The sequence below is a fragment of the Nothobranchius furzeri genome, chromosome 10 (genome assembly GCF_043380555.1).
Source record: "Nothobranchius furzeri strain GRZ-AD chromosome 10, NfurGRZ-RIMD1, whole genome shotgun sequence".
NCBI lineage: Eukaryota > Metazoa > Chordata > Actinopteri > Cyprinodontiformes > Nothobranchiidae > Nothobranchius > Nothobranchius furzeri.
In genome coordinates, this window is record NC_091750.1 from 26,036,295 (window position 1) to 26,054,980 (window position 18,686).

An 18,686-nucleotide genomic window follows, 5' to 3' on the forward strand; every position below is an offset into this window, starting at 1 on the left:
ACGAGGAGACTTATGAAAGACATGGGATTCAGGTGTCGCATTCCGTGTGTCAAGCCACTCTTGAACATGAAACAGCGCAAGAAGCGTCTCGCCTGGGCCAAGGACAAAAAGGACTGGACTGATGCTGAGTGGTCCAAAGTTATGTTTTCTGATGAAAGCAAGTTCTGCATTTCCTTTGGAAATCAAGGACCCAGAGTCTGGAGGAAGAGCGGAGAAGCACAGAATCCACGTTGCATGAGGTCCAGTGTAAAGTTTCCACCGTCAGTGATGGTGTGGGGTGCCATGTCATCTGCCGGTGTTGGCCCACTCTGTTTCCTGAGGTCCAGGGTCAATGCAGCCGTCTACCAGGAAGTTTTAGAGCACTTCATGCTTCCTGCTGCTGACCAACTTTATGGGGATGCAGACTTCACCTTTCAACAGGACTTGGCACCTGCACACAGTGCCAAAACCACCAGCACCTGGTTCAAGGACCATGGTATCCCTGTCCTTGATTGGCCAGCAAACTCGCCTGACCTTAACCCCATAGAAAATCTATGGGGTATTGTGAAGCGGAGGATGCAATACGCTAGACCCAACAATGCAGAGGAGCTGAAGACGACTATCAGAGCAACCTGGGCTCTCATAACACCTGAGCAGTGCCACAGACTGATCGAGTCCATGCCACGCCGCATTACTGCAGTTATTGAGGCAAAAGGAGCCCCGACTAAGTATTGAGTGCTATACATGCACATTCTTTTCATGTTCATTCTTTTCAGTTGGCCAACATTAGAGAAACAAACATTTTTTCATTGGCCTTTAGAATATTCTAATTTTCTGAGATACCAGATTTGATGTTTTCATTGGTTGTCACCTATAAATATCAAAATTAAACGTAATAAACATCGGAAATACATTGGTCTGTGTGCATTGCATGAATATAATGTACAAGTTTCACGTTTTGAATGGAATTACTGAAATATTTTCAACCTTTTGATGATATTCTAATTTACTGGCCAGCACCTGTAATCGGATTACATGGGGACATTGTTAAAAACTGCTAGGGAAACGTTATTTCTCTCCTTCCTTCACTTTATTAAACACAACATTATTAGAAAACAGTTCAATAGCAGAAAAACAACATGCCATCACCTAAATTGTCTTATAAGGTGTATAGACAGAGACCCTAAGCTACACCTATCTGTGACCTAAAATGCTTGGTCCAAGTTAAAACAGCTTGAAGAGCAAGTCAACCCCTACCAGAGTCTAACTCCACCCCCACTTCATGTTTGAAAAATGCAACACATGCTGTTGCCTGGCAGACCGAGAGGGCGGAGCCGGTAACAAATACACACACTCAGGCTCATGACAGCATTGTGACATCATAGTGTACCAGTTTACATCATTGCATACTTCTTAAGGTTGGTTTATGCTTGACGCGTCCGCGAGGTCCGCACGGCTCCGCGCGGAAAAGTTGCGTCATTTTCCGTCATTTTAACAACCACGCCCCTCCACCGCGTCTCCACACGGCTCAAGATTTCCGCAACGCGCACCTCGGAAAATTTCTAACCACGCGGACGGACGGACGCAGAAAAACATGGCGGACCGGCACGGCAGAGGTTCGTAAATACAGACATTTGTATGATTCAGCTCTCAGAGATCACCGTGATCAAGATGTTGTAAATAATTCTCTTGGAGAGAAATAGCTCGCACTGTCGGAAAAGACGAGAACGCTGTTAAAAATGCTGGAATGCCATGTTGTAAACAGTGATTTCTACTTCTACTATGGTGTAGTGTTGGATGCATGCCGTAGAGCTCCATGCTGCCCCGTTCAGGTTGGGAGAATATTGGCTCACTGCAGAGACGAGCCGCACAAACCATAAACGCTGCGAGTTGTGATGCGCGTTCCAGCCGCGAGCCGCATCACCGCGCGGAAAGTGAATGCGTCAAGCATAAACCAAGCTAAGTCTGACCTACAAACGTTGCAGGTAACGAATGTCTTCGCCTGATTTAACTGAAAATGCTCCCAAACTTTAGAAGTTTTTACTTTTTTGGGTCTCGCTGCTTCTGCCATGTTCCTCTTCGGGGGGGGGGGAGCTTTGGAAGAGTTGCGCAACACAACGAATCGATGACGCAATTCGTTGCAACGCTTTTAGTAATCGATTTTCATCTAATTTATCGATTCGTTGTTGCAGCCCTAAATGGTAGCAATGGAAGCTAACATACCAAGCTAACGTTATCTTAAACAGTTTATTTAGCTGCTGGAGCAGATTAAAACGATGATGCCTCACACTTAGATCGTTGTCACTGGTTTCATCTTGACCCAATCACCCGTCGCATTTAGTAAAGTGAAGCCAAACTTTAGAGCGCGTTCTTCTAGTCGGGAATTCGGAGTTCCGAGGAGAAAGCGAACGCACCATTAGCGAAACGGAAGCTAACATATCAAGCTAATTATATTTACCTACCGGATCAGATTAGGATGAGGATGTCTCACTTAGATCGTTGTCGCTGGTTTCATCATCACCCAGTTACCCATCACATTTAGTGAAGTGGACCCAAGCTTTAGCGTGCGTTCTTTCTACCATGCTGCTCTGTTTACAACTGGCTCGCAGCGACCGACGACAAAACGCTCTTGCGCATGCGCAGCTGTCTAGGCAAGTTCTCGTTATGGACGGGTACCGAAACAAGGCACCATTTGAAATGACGTGAATCGGTGCTCGGTCGGTACTATGGGTCGGTACTTTAAAAAGTACCGAATTTGGTACCCATCCCTAAGTTCAGATACCTCCTCACATTCGGCCGAAACTTTAAAGGAACTACATCGGCTCTGGTTGTTGTTAATATTCTCACACCGCACCTCGCAATGTAGTTTTTCCTTCAGATAGTCAGCCAGCACACTCGGCATAAGATCGGGGCAGAACTTCGTTGCGAAGACACTCACCAGTTTCATTTTTAACACTTTGATCCTTCCTCCAGCACAGGATCCCACGACAACATGTCTCCTAGCGAAATTCCGTTTAGGCCTTAGTTGCGCTTTGGACGGCGTCCTTCTTTAACAACTTGACTCCAAGCAGGTGAAGCGTTACTCGGATCCAAAACCCCCACATTATTTGATTCCACCGGATCCCTCCTCACCACTTGGGCACCAGCCCCACCGCCCGAAGCAGGTGATGAAGCCATTTGCACCTCAGCAGTAGCTTCGATCTGCCGCACCGTCTTCTCCATCCTTTGACATGTCACCAGCTGATCGGAACAAGGCGGGTTGCCTCCGCCGTTCACACCAAGTTGCTCTACCACGCCCAGGCGATCACTCATGTTAGCTGTCACCACGCGGAGATTTTCGCAGATCCTCGTCTGAGTAGACATCGCTTGCCTCAACAGAGAAACATCAGTGCTTAGCTTCTCAATTTTACCAAGCAGGCAGGAGACATCCATACTGCTAAAAGTAATTGTGGAAGCTCATCCAGATGATGCGACATGAAGCGGGGGATGTTTTCGCCGGCCTCATTAAGAAGCTTCAAGCAGCTCTTCACATTGTTAGCGTCCTTTTGCGGGCCTTGATGCGCTACTAAACGCAACGTTGGGCTCGGGCATAAATCATGGAAGACCTTCTTTGAGGCCTCAATCCACTCCGAACCAAAGTGTTTCACAGCAAGCAAAATGATGTCATCATGGCATAACGATTTCATTTTAACAACAAGAAAATTTAAAAACTCATCTTCAACAAGAGTCTTGCCATCAGAAGTGTTATAAATCACTGGTTTAGCTCTGGGTCCACCAAAAGCTCTCAAGCCTGCTGGAGCTGAAGAGCCACCAGCCTGCACACCCGCCATCTTGCAATTGACCAGACATTAGTGAGAACAATAAAATGCAAATTAGATACAATTTAGATAAAATAAGATTAAAATTAAGTAGTTAAAAGAAATCAAAACAAAGAATAAGAACCAGAAACCAAGAGCTTTAGGAGAAAGCCATCCTATAGAAATGAGTCTTCAACCTGCTCTTAATTTCAAGTTTAATGCAATAAACTAGTTCACTGTTCCAAAATGAAATAGTTTATAGTTCTTTTGCTTATATTTAATATATAAATAAAATAAAATAAATAAAAGCCCATCCCATCCTCCAAGGTGGTCTCATCCTTCCAAACTCGGGTCCTCTACCAGCGCCTGGGAACCTGACCCTGGTTTCATGCCGCTTCTGGGACGCGCCTGGAAATTGCCGCGTTGCGGCTGGTTTGAAACACTCCATAGACTATAGTTGGATTCTATTTGAAGCAGTGCCACTTCGCTGCCGTTCTGTTCTGCTGATGCTTGCAGTGTGAAACCGGGGTCAGAGACCTACAGTATCTAAGCTGTTGCTAGAGCTGCCCTTTTCTGGACTGAGATTGATGTTTTTCTGGGATCCGTTTTAGCCACTCCTCCAGTTCCCGATGACAATGGGCACCACCAATGCCTTCACTCACCAGGCTTTCAAGTCTTCTCCTGGATGTCTGTCACAGTGATGGATACTAGGTTCTGTTCAGGGAGGTTGCTGTGGTGTGATGCCTCCTTCTCCTAAATTCAATTCCAGTACTGTTCAGTCTCCAGCCTTGGTGGGTCTACTCTGCCGTTATTATCCTGACACTAAGGGTACACTTTAGCTGACTGGGTCGAGAAGAGCTAATTTATTCGTCTGGCTTCACTTTCTCTTGTGTGTCTCTCTAGGCAGCTGACCAAGGCTTGGTGCCTTTGTTTGGGTCAGGTATGGGTATCTGGCTGTAGCTCTTGGGTCCTGGTTTTCTCATGGTACCTTTCTGGAGCTCTGACAGTTGGCTCACTTGTCTCCATGCTGCCTTGGTTTTGGCCTCCAACCTTCTCGTCCATGGTGGGTAGAGTTTCTGATGGTTGCTCTTGCTCTCATAGCCAAGCATTTCAAGGATCACTGCTGCTGTTTATCAGCTTATTGGTTTCAGTGATGATGGTTGTAGGAATTATTCTCAAAGCTGCATTCAATTCAATTCAAGTTTATTTATATAGCGCCAAATCACGACAAGAGTCGTCTCAAGGCACTTCACATAATAAACATTCACATCTTCCAGGATTTCTGATGGTACTTCCCCCACCCTTTGTAGTTGGAGTCTGGGTTACCTGGTGATTATTTGTGCCATTATCCTATCTCTCAGGTCAGTTGCAGCCTCATTCAGTGTTGTTTCACTCACTGGGGCTTCATACCCAATCTCTGGGTGGGGAGTTGATGCCAACTCCCCTCTGACCTTGTGTTCTGGCTCCCCTTTGCCGTAGCATTTGTGTTGTATCTCCTCAATCTCAACTTGTGATGGCAGTGGCCGTTGGTGGATGCTGGAACACTGAGCTACTAGTTGTTTGGCTGTTAGTGCTGAGTGCGGGTTATGAAGTAACCGTTCTTCCTGTATTCTCTGCATGTAACCCCTTTGACTAGGGTTACTGGAGTAGAAGCATTCCAACAGATCCAGGTTTTTGCATCTTGCCCATTTCCGTCTTGTTCTTGTTCCACTTTTCCATCAGAGTGCTCTGTTCCCCAGCACCTGACGCAGACCTTGTTTGGCGTCGGAGCCGGCATCTCATTCATTTTCGTTGCCCTCATCATATTATGAGGCAGGCGAATAGCACCACGGATTACAGTTAGGGTCTTAGGGTCTTGCCTAAGGATCCTTTGGTAGGCAATAGCACCAAGGGTCTTGCCTAAAGCCTAATTTATACTTCTCCTTCTGCGTCAGGACGGACGCACTCAACGCCATTGTCCTTGTGAGCCTGCTGGACAGTCCTCACAAGGACGGACGGAGTCTAGCTCTCTTTTCTAAACATCCGCCCATCGAGACTGAGAACACAAGCTTGTGATTGGTCAGGACACCCGTCGTCTACAGCACCACCATTGCGCCCTCAAAAACATAAAGGGAGCTGAGGATATCTAGTGGCAGACAATGAGAAGCTTGAAGAATACCTCACTGGAAAACTCTAAAAAAAACATGAACGTTTAATTCCCCGTGACTGGAGGAGTGAAAAGATGCACGGCTTATCTTGTTGAACTATCGAGCCGCTATTAATAAATAAATGTTAAGTCATAAGATCGAGCAGACTGCTTCAACGTCCAGCATCACCCCTCTCGGAGAATTTCATTCATTAGATTTCTCCGACAGCAGACAGGGATGACACGCCCATACTGGAAACAGGTTCACTCACCGCCAACTACTGATGGATGGCAGGCAGCTGCACCGTCAGCAAGAGAAACCCTCTGTGATAGAGGAAGTCAGCCTCTTAATATCTGCAGCACCGTCTGCGGATGATCAGCTCAGGTCACAAACTGACAGCAGGTTCAAGCAAACATCTTGCTACATTCAGAAGAGTTTTTGAAACCCTGCCCACCCTCTCTCGGACAGACGGAGATATTCCAGGGCTGAACTACCATTCCTGCACATTCAGCTCAGAGACAGCAGCTATTTCACACAGCTTCTCCATCCCAAAACAAAGTGAAAGTGAATTAAAGGGACTTTTCGGACTTTTGAATTTTTATGCTCGCGATTGCCCCCTGAGGCCAAAAGCGTAACGGCAGCTTCAATAGTAGGCTCGTGCACGAGGCGCGCATGCTGTACGTGCACATTCCTTAATGAAAATAACAGCTGAGACAGTCCTGTGTGTGTGTGGCCCGGAGGACAGAGGACAGGAGAACGCGCAGCTAACTAATTAAATAATTTGGTTCTGTACCTTTCTCTTCAGCACAGCCGACAAAGGTTTATGATGGGTCAGTCCTCCTGCATGCTCAGATCATTCCCTTCCCTTGCTTGAAAAATTGTTACAGAATGAAAATTGAACCCACATCTTTTTTATCTGTGAATTCAATGCCGTTCAGCGAGTCTCAAATAAAAATTTGGATGTCTTACTGTAAAAAAATATACCATTAATGTAAAAAAGAAACTCTAAATAAACTATGTTCACATCCAGAATCGAACCCAGGTCTTCAGCATGAGAGTCAGACCTTTTACAATGTGAGCTACACTCTAGTAACATAAATAGTATCTGTAACTTTTAAATCATTGATGACAGCTGAAACAACGTTAATCCAAAGAACGGTTGGGAGTGAAAATGGCTATTTTGTTGTTAACTTGCAGGAAATATCTAGAAGAAAGTTCTACAGAAAGTAGCTAAGGGTCCTCAGAAATGTAGCTAGCTTTGTCACTAGGCGTTAGGAACAGCGACAAAGTCGCTGAGTTGGCACTGCCTCTCTCTCTGCTGCTAAAGCTACGGATAGCAAATGCTGCAGCTCTCTTTTTCTGTGATTTTACAGAAAAACAGGCAATCACAGTAAAAATGCCAGGGCTCATTCTACAGGACCAGGGCGTTGCAGGAGAATGTATGAAGAAGACATTTATTATTTCTATACATGTTTTGGCTGTCACACTTCCATAATGTCCCTTTAAACTCAGCAAACGAGACACGTTTGAGTTCCTCTTTTAGCCCGTCAATAATGCCGCAAATCATCATTAGCACTTCAGAGGGATTATTATATTTGAATTTTTTTCTGTAAAAATTATCGTTAATTCAGAAAAACTGAGTTTTTTAATCTTTCTGAGGCTGAACGCAATATGCTTCCGTGCAACATAGCAGGTCGTCGTAGTAACAACAGGGGTGGACCTTTAAAGCGCCCGAGCGCCAATGGCGCTTAATTTACTCGTCGGGCGGTAAATACTTGACGACTTACCGCCCGGGTGGCGCCCAAGCCTTCTTTGTCATTTACACACCGGCTTTCACCTCCATCATGGTCGCGCCCTGTAGGAAGCTGCCATTTTCGTTTCGCGCGCGTGAACCTGCCTCTAGTCACGTACTGCATGTACTGCATGTGCACTTGTACGTGCACGAATCGTGCACGTACTGCACACCTCTAGTCACGTGAACTATAAGTTCACTGTAAAAGACGGAGTGGAACCACGCTAGAAACACACAAGCACGCGGGAAGATGGCAACACCACAGGGATGGGATATCTTGATGAAACCTCCGGCAAAACACTTTAAAACTGGTGAGGAGAAGCGAGACCGTTCTAAACGGTATGAAGCAGAGAAGCGTGTGTGTAGGTGGAATGATTCTTGGCAGTTTAAAGAAGACGGGAGGTGCAGAGGATGGCTCGAGTACAGCAAAGCAGAGGAGGTGATGTACTGCGTTGTATGCCGGAAGTATGCAACGACAAAAATCGAGTTTTGTTGGGGGAACAAACAAATTCAAACTAGAATACGTGAAGGACCACGAAAAAACTGCGAGCCACATGAAGGCAGAAAAGACTGCTCTTGCAAACGCAGCAACGGTAGGAGAGTCGCCAGCTGCAAAGGCCCTCGTAGCGATGACGAAAGCACAGCAAGACAAACTGGAAAAGTTGTTTCGTACAGCTCGCGCCATTGCAAAGAAAGGAAGGCCATACACAGACTTCAGTTGGATGTGCGAGTAAGTATTTGCTTAACAAATTATCGAAATACTGGGTTTGTTCTGTTTAACGATGTGTTTTTGTCCATTTCATTGTTTGATGGAGAAAAGAACCAGAAAAGATGCACTGTCTGTAAGTCATCTTTGATTTAAAAAAATAATAAATTCTGTTTAACTGCCATCTTCTGTTCTTTTTTTAAAAAGATTTTTATTAAAGATTTTCTTTAAAAAAACGTTCCTTTATTTATTTTCACCTTTTCTTCATTATTCCACCCCCCCCCCCCCCACCACCACCACCACCTTTTCTTATTCCGTTTGTTTGTTTGTTTTTCTGCCATCTTTCCAATGTGAGAGATATGTGCATTAGCACAGTAAAGACTGTCTGTCAAAATTGAATGTATGAAATGTAATTTGCTTTTTCTTTCAGTTTAGATGAGCAGAAGGGCATGGAGATAGGCGAAACGTACCGAACCAGAAAGCAGGCCAAAACATTCATTGGGTATATAGCCCAGGCAGAGAAGGAGAGAGTGCAAGAAGCATTTGCAGCTGGAAAGTTTCTTTCTCTGATGTCAGATGGCTCTGCTGACAGTGCTGTCATTGAAGAAGAGATCCTCGATGGCCGAGAAGCAGTTTAAGGACAAATCGGTGTCAAGTTCCTGGGTATCGAGGCAGTCACAAAAGCTAATGCTGAAAACATCACGTCAGGTCTTGGTGTGGAGGAAGGCACCTGGAAGAAGAAACTTGTCGCTGTGTCAACAGACGGGGCTGCAGGCATGCTTGGAGGAAAGAGTGGCGTGGTGACAAGACTGACAGCAGACCTGCCCCATGTGTTCATTATATGCCCCATAGACTTGAGCTGAGTTTTAAGGATGCTGCCTCGAAGAATCCATGCCACAAGAAGCTGGATGCTCTCCTTACTGGACTCAACCCGTTTGACCACTACAGTCCTCTCGACCGGGCGAACTTGACGGCCTCATTCGAATCACTGGGAAAGAAACCCCTGATGCCCACCAGAGCGACAGGCACCCGCTGGGTCTCACACTTGGACCATTTCTTGCGAGGGTACTCTGCCATTGTTCAACATCTGTGAACATGTATATCCTTATGTGCACTGCTCAAATGGCATTATTTAAAAAATGATTTCTCAACCATGCTTGCACAAAAAAACTAAATGTCAGTTTGAATGCACTTAAAAAATGCACTTGATAAAGTAGATCAAATCTCAAAAAAGAAATGAGCAGCAAGCAAAACCCCTATTTTATTAAATGTGCACATTAAAGCTTGCAATCTGCTCTATTTATGCAAATATAAAACAAATAATGTCTTCATGTTGCTGTTTTTCAGATACAGTCCCCAGATTCCACCGGAGTACGAAGTGACCAGCAGGCCAAGGCCTGAAACTACTATCGTGCTGCAACATCCCTGGACGTGATAAAGTACGCATGGTGACTCTTGTTTGATGTCCTGGCTCATCTTTCCAACCTGTCACGCAAGATGCAGAAGACCAACGATGGCTGCATTGCATGAAGCCCTACAGTCAACCAAGACTGTGCTGCTGACTTACAAGAGAAAGTAAGCCTTCATTTTAAAATAAAACATCTTTGGCCTTACAGTTTGACATCTGTTAAATGTTCATTAACTTTGTGAACATTTATATTATCATTTTGTAACAAATATAAATTTCAGCAGTTTGTGTTTTGAACTTCTACTGCACTGGTGGAGTCTCCATCAACAGTATCTGAAATAGACAATGTTAAAAAGTAGTATTCTAAACATATTAATAGTTAAAATTTATAGCATATTGTGTGAAACTAACCAATACTTTGACTTTCTCTTTGTAGGCCTGGTCCCATGCTACAGTCGTTCGGGAACAAGATGACCTTTGAGGGAAGGGAACTCTCGGGCGACGGGCGATCATTCCAGGCATCACACCTGAACCTTATGGATGAGCTGGTGGCCAACACGGAGAACGGATTTGGGCATGTGAAAGGAGGGGTACTTCATGCCACAAACATTGCAGATTTTGGGTTCTGGCCTGACAAAGTAAACATGACAGGTTGGTTTTGTTTCAATTTATGAACTGCCTCATTTTACTTTATGGTGACAGCACTTTTTTTTTTTAATGAAGAGGTAATGCTAGGACACCCCTTGGTTTTTAAAGAGTAAGGTTTTTTGATAATTAAATTTTTGTTATTCATTTTATTTTTTCAGACTTTGGAGATGCAGCTGTTGACATCCTGGTAGGGCACTTCAAGCCTGTCCTGGAAGATCCGGGTGTGCAGGTGGACAAAGGTGCCGACGAGTGGACAACACTCCGATCCAAGGTGTATCAGCAGCCCGACTGGTTGGAGTTCATCAAGAAGGTGACATGAACTGAACAGAAGGTACTTTGACGAGTGCCCCAACATTCTCCAGCTCGTGGACCTGCTGCTGACCCTGCCTGCATCTACAGCTGAATGTGAAAGAGCTTTCAACCACATGAAAACGATAAAGAGTGACTGGCGGTCCAGCCTGTCGGGGAAGAGTGTGGGCGAGCTCATGTCGGTGCTGTTACTGTCGGCAGACATTAAATACTTCGACCCGAAGCCAGCCATAAACATATGGCTTCATGATGTCCAACGGCGAAGGCGTCTTGATTTCACGGATGGAAAGACTTCCACTGCTGCTGAGATGGACGACGCAGAGCCAGAGGAAGATTTCAGGGCCGCTTGCTCTCCATGATGAGCAAGAAATATGACGACGAGCTTGGCAAGAACGTTGAGGTGGAGTAACATACTGGTCCACCACTAGCCAAATGTTCAGCCTGCAATCACAATGGTGCCAGAGACTGACACAGTGCTGGTTGAAAAGTGTATTATGTTTGTGAATGTGTACAAAATAAAGGTTTATTACATTTAAAACGGTTCAGTTGTTATTTTGACTCCTTTTGGCAGTTGACCTGTGGGGCCGGTAAATTTTCAGAGTTACCGGCCCGGCTGGCCAGTTGGTTTGAAGTTCATGTCCACCCCTGAACAATAGTAGCTGTGGTAGAAATGTGTTTAGGTTACAAGATTAACTTGTAAGGGTACATCTGAAATCAGTGTTGTGTGCAGTTGTGTATTTTCGGAGGGAAATGGAAGTCACCATGACGTCCGTCCTACACACACCATAAAGACCGCTACTGCCTATGGCAGCCGCATTTTCAGGGTCTACTTTTTATTCTGTGGCTAACAGGATGTTTTAGCTAAGGCTTTAGCTCCATGGAGATCTGGAGCTCATACGGGACTAGAACGTTGTTCATAAACCTGTTCTCACACACTTTAACGTTCATCAAGCAAAATACAAGCAAGTGAAACTCAAGTGCCTTTACGCCCAAGGTCCTCTTTCAAAGTTTACAGCGAACGTTGTAACGACTGCCGGCGTCAGCTAGCTCTCGTTGAACACACACTTTACCATGGTCTCGGTGACCAGCAATCGACAACTCATTAGATTTTAGCTAGCAGCAAACAAGCTACAAACTCTTCATGTGAACGAAGCTTTTATAGCCTGCAGTAATCGCGAGACTTTGAATGTATTCACAACGTACCAACAAAGCCAAGAGGACACTAAATAACAGAGTTTTACTGTTTTATGTGCCAGACGCTTCCCGGGATCAAACAACTTACAAATCAAGACGACCTAATAAAATGTAAGACGTCTGGATAAGGCTGGGCAATATGGCCGAAAATCAATATCACGATATATTGAGGATTTCACCTCGATAATGATAAATGAACGATAACTACAGGTATACACGGGGACATAATTGTCCACTAGATGGGGCTGTCACATGTTTGAGTCACATTTCTACTGACCCAAGGTGGTACAGCATCTTAAAGCGACATGAGCGCTGCCAACCTACACACATCTTTCATTTTTATTATCAAATTTATTGACGTGGGAAACTTTATCTCGATAAAAGTCAGAAATTTCGATAACGATAAATTTTCGATTTATTGCGCAGCCCTACGTCTGGACTTAAATTTATGAATTTTAGACCTTTTTAGACTCTAAAACCCCACAGGAACCCTGGCCTAAGGAAAGCGGACGTGACTGAGAACAAGGACAGTGTGATGTCACGAGCAAATTTCCAAGCATGGAAAAAGAGCGCAGAGAAGTCCGCTGCATCTCCAGAGAGAGTTAAGATGGCGCTCGCGCGGGTGCACGCTGCAAGCTGCTCGTCCTCTTTACGCAGTGGTACCTTGCTTTTTACTGGCTTTTATTGGCTTTTATGCATTTTTGTTGTCTCTGATGCTTTTTTTGAAAGGTGTGGATCCTCTGCTGACTTATGATCGAGCCGCGCTGCTGAGGCTTCATCCTCCCGTTGATGTAGCGGGCTCCGCGAGCTGGGAACCTCACGGATGGCGCTGCTGGTCGGACTGCCCGTGTGCTCTCTCCCCCCAAGCCGTGATGTGTCGGCCCTCTGTCCGCCCCAGCTCGAGAAGGAAGCATCGGAGAAGACGGGGAAAGAGAGGTAGCCGGCGCGTGAGACGTCGGCCTGGGCCCCTGAAGAAGCGGCTGGCCCGATTCGGCCCAGCTTCTGACCCGGTGGTTCCGAGATGTCTCCTGGATTACTCGGCACCCTGCCCAGGGAACTTGGCCGGCTCTGAGGGTGAACTGGCACCGCGCCACGGCCGATCGGCTCGAAGATCTCGCCAGACTGGGGTTTGCTGGGAGAATCTGCGCTCGGTTACGGGCACAGAGTTAAAGGAGACTGTGCTCGTGCGCGATCTCGGCGCTGCAGCCCCGCCGCAGACCCGATTTGGTCTGGTCAATGCCAGGTCTGTGCTGAACAAAACTTTTATACTTCTGGATTTTTTTATTCAGCATGGCTTGGGTTTTCTCTGCATCTGTGAGTCCTGGATCCCGTTTGGTGACTCAAGCGCCCTGCTGGAGCTGGTACCACCTGGCTGCTCCTGCCAGTCATCACTGCGTCGCCTACAGGTTGTGCAGAAGAGCGCAGCCAGGTTCCTGACAGGGACCAGGAAACGGGACCACATCAGTCCGGTTCTGGCCTCCCTGCACTGGCTTCCGGTTTGCTATCGCTCACAATTCAAAATCCTCGTCTTTGTTTATCATTTCTTCCAGGGTGCTGCTCCCCCCTATCTGGCCACTCTCCTGAACAAACATTCCCCATCACGCGCTCTGCGCTCCTCTGAACAAGGCCTGCTCGCTGTCCCTCGTTCTAGGTGTCGTACTCGCGGGGACCGGGCTTTCTCAGTCCTAGCACCATCTCTCTGGAACCAGTTGCCACCCTCAGTTATGGGCCATTCCCATCTGTACCGGGTCGGCCCGGGCCGGGTAGCCCCAGTCGGCCCCAGCCTGGCCCGGTTGATTCCACACATCCTTGTCTTAAGACCATGTGGGCTGATTCTACCCACCAATCAGAGGCTTGCTCTAATGGAAGGTGTGAATTTGCTGTCAGCAGTGGGCGTGTTGGCCCTGGTCGGCCTGAAGCAGACCCCCTCGAGAAGAGGGCTGAGAATGAGCCTTGGTTGGCCCGGAAAAATACCAGGCCACCCAGATATGATATGGGCCGTTCCCATCTGTACCGGGTCGGTCCGGGCCGGGTAGCATTTGTTATTCACTATATTTGTACTTCTACTGTGCCATGTTCAGCGCCTTGGGCTTCCTGACAGGGTTGCGGAAGGCGCTTTATAAATAAAGCTTTGATTGATTGATGGATTGAATAAAAGTGGTCCGAGCAGTCTTGCTTTTGGAGACTGTGTGTGTGTGTGTGTGTGTGTGTGTGTGTGTGTGTGTGTGTGTGTGTGTGTGTGTGTGTGTGTGTATGAGACCTTGTGTAGCAAAGCGCAGAAACAGTTTGTTTCCTTTAAACGGTTTGATGGCAGGTCTCAGCTCGTTCCTCAGCAGCGACTCCCTCTCAGCTGCTGACAAGTCGTCCACCTGACAAAAACCGCTGAGTCAGTCATTGGTGACACACAAACTGCTGAGTCACTTTGTGACATCACAGTAAACGCTCTACCTGGCCACCATCCACCTTCCTGTTCTGGTCCACTTCTTCATCACCATTCTTCTTCACCTCCTCTTCCACCTCTCCCTCCTCCTCCTCCTCTTCATCATCATCATCATCATCCTCTTCTTCCGACCCTCGAACCCGTCGAGCTGTGATGTTAAAACAGATTAGATTACCTATAATGCACCACACCTTCATGACATGTTCAGTTCAGTCGTGACTCAGACCCACTTTTGTTCCGTTTGCCCGGCTGCTCGCTGGACTCCGTCTCCGTGACAACAACCTCTGGTGTGGGCATCTGGCTGGAGTTGATGAGAGCTCTGATACAGGTGTCATCATCCAGCCAAACTACGTTACCTAGGCGACAACAGGACAGGTGAGATGCTGCTGAGCAGCACTGCTGTCCTGGACCTCTGCTCTGATTGGAGCAGAACGCATTTTGTTACTCTCATGTTCGTTACTCACAGGAAGTGTCATTGATCCACTCAATGTGGGCTGGAGGATACTCCCTGAAGTACCCGAACACATCCTGCGTGCTCATGTCGTCCACACCACTCACATGGATCGCCTCCATCCGCAGTTTAAAGATGGCTGAGCACCACAGAAGAAGAAAGCTACAGTTCCATAAACCCAAGCAGACTGCTGTTAATGATTTGAAACAGAACACCGGCTCACACCTTTCTTCATGGCATCTTTATCCAGGAAGACGTTCCTCTGACCAACGCTCTCCTCACAGCGGAAGTGGAAACGTCTTGCTCGTTTCTCTTTCCTCTCAAACGCTTCCTGACAAACAAAACCTACAATCAGATACCCGAGACTTGAAGATCACTTTTACAACTGAAATCATTAACAATGATCAAATATGAGCTAAAAGTGTTTCCTGATTATGTTCAGATTTCACAAAATGACCTGAGCTTGTCCTTTATGAGAGCAACATTTACAATCAACAGGAACAGACAAGAAACAACAAACCAGCACCTGCTGTCGCTGAAGTACAGGTGGTACGTGACATCACAGCATTGCATTCTGGGTACTTGAGGCTACATGGGCATAAGTGAACTACCAGCTGCTGTTCCAGAGAAGACGGCGTTCCCAACAGACAACTCGAAGATGGGTGGCGATTATCTAGAGCAACCTAACCCTAACCCAGCGGTCAGAGGAGGATTGGGTTGTGGACTGACGACCCTGCTCAAACCAGTAAGCCGTAGATCTGTTAGTCTGAGCCTTCATCATCTGGAATGTTTAAAATGACGTGGTTTTATCTGAGCGGTGGTCACTGCTGATCCTTGCTCCCATCCATCATGAGGTATGGCAAGCTGTTGTGTGTCACATGAGAAGCACCGCTGTACCTGGCACAGGAGGAGAAGCTCGAACAACTAGTTCTCAGATGAAAGCTCGCCCTTCCCAGAATGTGCTCCTAATCATGAAGAAGCCTCAGCTTGTTAGACCTGCTCGCAGGATGCACTAAAACATCCAGGAGTGTTTCTCCAGCTCAGGTGTGTCCGGTTCCGGTACCTTCGAGTTCACGTCTATCCCGGTGATGAACGCTCCGGCCTTGTTCTCGTACCTCCGGCTGGTGTCCTGAAAACAGCAGATCCAGAATCAGCCTGAGGAGCTTTCCCGGGGGGAGCCCTCACCTTGTATTGTTTACGTTTGTGTCATCTACCCTTGACAGAAACAAACAAACTCCTGGCTTTTATTCATCTCTCGGACTACAAACAAGTAGATTTTAAATTGTGATTTTTCTTCATTAACGAAACCTTTGACTTCAAAGCCATTAAACGGAGACAGAAACCGCGGTTGCTAACCGGGGAGAGCCGCTGCTTCAGCGCCGGCGCCTCCCGCTGCTCGGCCGGCGGGAGGCACACGCGAGTCCCCGGTCTATCGAGGCCTAGTCGGAAACTTACCGGGAGCAGCTCCTTCAGAGAGCGGTTAACCGAGATGTCCTCCGCCTCCAGCTCTCCCTCCTCCACCTCCATTGGTTCGGCCTCACGGGCATCTCGATCTGACTCGGAGTCTGAGTTCGGTTCCGAGCGATCCGAACCGCTGTCTGATTTAACCTGTAAACTGCGCACTGCCGCCATGGCGCTAACTGCAGCAAACAACCGCAGGTGGTGCTGCGCTGAATCCTGCGACAATTCAGCGCGCTTCTTCTTCTACGGTGCAATTTTTTTTAAACAATCTTTATTGACACATTTGCAGCAGACAAGACATAATATATTGACAAAACAACATCGATGTACAGGGTGTGATACATTGACAAACAGAGAAGAAAAAGAAAACACTGTTAATGAAAGTAAACATAAATAATTATATACAAACAAAATAACATAAAATAAAACAAAATTCCACTAATACATTACCTTGTAATATGGGGCATAATAGAATTCATCAAGTTGCATATTTTCACAGCTTTCTTGTTTTTACTAATTCTACGTACAGTCTCATGAAAAAAATTAAGAACAATATAAAATAAAGTTACATTTGGTATAGTCTGTAGAAATCTGACTTTATGAATGTGAAATTTACCCAACAGACACAGCAATTTTATTACATTGTTAACTTCCTTGTTACATTTAACGTTTAAGAATAAGACCATACTTTCATTAAAAGTAATCAATATTTTATGAGAATCCCAAACTAATGAAGACAATTGATTCCAAAACTGTACAACTAAAGGACAACCATAAAACAAATGAGTAAGAGACTCAACACCTGTTTTGCAAAAGGAACATAAAGGGGACACATCAGGTCTAAATCTATTAATAAATTCATTACACGGATTATATCTATGTAAGATTTTCAAGTGTATTTCTTTAACTTTATTGGGGACAAAAAATTTCTGAACCTCAGAAAAGGCATTGCTACTGATGTCAGGAAACATTACCCTCCAACGATGTAATGAATTTGGAACCTGACTATATAGAGAGGTGAAAACGGCTCTAATGTGAGCATTGTTACATGAGTGCTCTTCAAGAAGCTTTCCACCAAGACACAGTGCAGGAATCCTTCCTGTGTAAGGTGTATACTGAACAGGAGCTCTGACAAGAGACAGTAAATGAACAGGAATGCTTTGGAGGATTCTAGAGTGCATAGCGAGAGATGTGTTGAACCCCTTTCGTTGGATGAATTCATCATAGGTAGCTAGGTCCCGTTATCATTCAAAAGATCAAACACAAACATAACACCTTGATCATACCAGTCTTTGTAAAACAGAGTCTTGTTCTTGTGAGCAATATGTTGATTGTTCCATAAAGTACATGTGTGAGGGGAAAAGTTGTGTTTGAAAGCCATTTTCCAAGTGTCCAGGGCTTGTTTGTGAAAGTTGGCCAGTTCAATAGGCAGTTTATCTGAGGTAAAGTTGCATGAAAGCAAGAACTTTAAACCGCCACATTTGTTAACCAAAAAAATTGGGAATAAAAAACCATGGTTCATTATTATGTGAAAGACAATGTTTTAACCAATTAATTTTGAATATATTGTTGATAGTTTGGAAATCCAATACATTAAGACCCCCCTCTGAAATGTGTCTAATAAGTGTTTTCCTCTTTACATATTCATTTTTATGTTTCCAAATAAACTTAAATAAGAGTGAATCAATAGCTGCACAGGTTTTCCTATCAACATATAAAAATAAAGCTGGGTATACTAACCTGGATAATCCTTCAGCCTTGGAGAGTAAAACACGACCTATAATGGTAAGATCCCTCTGTAGCCAGCAATTAAAGACAGATTTAGATTTCTCAATTTTAGGGTTGAAGTTTTTTGAAATTCTTTCACTAGAGGATTTGCTTAATGTGATAACCAAATATTTAACTTCTTTTTTAACCTCTATGCCATCTATTGATACGGTGTCTAAATCATGTATGGCTAATATTTCACATTTTCTCTTATTAACTGTGAGACCAGAAGCATCCGAGAACCTGTTTAAAGCTTTAATAATAACAGGGACTTGAAGATCATTTTGAAGAAAAAGGCTGGTATGACTGGCCAGCTTACTGATGGTTAGAACATCTTGACCTGTTTTAATACCTTTTACATTCACACAGTTAACAATGAAAAGATTAAGAAGTTCAGCAGCTTTCAAGAATAAGAAAGGGGAAATAGGACACCCTTGTCTTATTCCACGCTTCACATCAAAGCGAGGAGAGGTACCATGTGCAAGACATACACAGCTATTAACATTAGTGTAAAGAGTGATTATTATGTTCCTGAAGTATTATTTGAACCCAAAATAATGTAAAGCCTCAAAAATAAATGAGTGCTCCACAGTATCAAAAGGTTTGTA

The 18,686-nt window shown here is 45.3% G+C and overlaps 1 protein-coding gene across 1 annotated transcript in view; it reads right to left on the bottom strand.

Moving 5' to 3' along the window:
* Nucleotides 1–17,017, bottom strand: part of ncbp3 (nuclear cap binding subunit 3) — a 32,350-nt gene extending 15,333 nt beyond the window's left edge. The window contains exons 1-7 of the mRNA XM_015976475.3: nucleotides 16,306–17,017; nucleotides 15,914–15,979; nucleotides 15,076–15,181; nucleotides 14,864–14,989; nucleotides 14,630–14,755; nucleotides 14,408–14,547; nucleotides 14,220–14,328 (exon numbers count right to left, since the gene is read on the bottom strand). Of these exons, the coding sequence (XP_015831961.3) occupies nucleotides 14,220–14,328; nucleotides 14,408–14,547; nucleotides 14,630–14,755; nucleotides 14,864–14,989; nucleotides 15,076–15,181; nucleotides 15,914–15,979; nucleotides 16,306–16,482 (850 nt within the window). The 5' untranslated portion in view covers nucleotides 16,483–17,017. The remainder of the gene's footprint in view (nucleotides 1–14,219; nucleotides 14,329–14,407; nucleotides 14,548–14,629; nucleotides 14,756–14,863; nucleotides 14,990–15,075; nucleotides 15,182–15,913; nucleotides 15,980–16,305) is intronic.
* Between the last annotated feature and the right edge of the window lie 1,669 nt (nucleotides 17,018–18,686).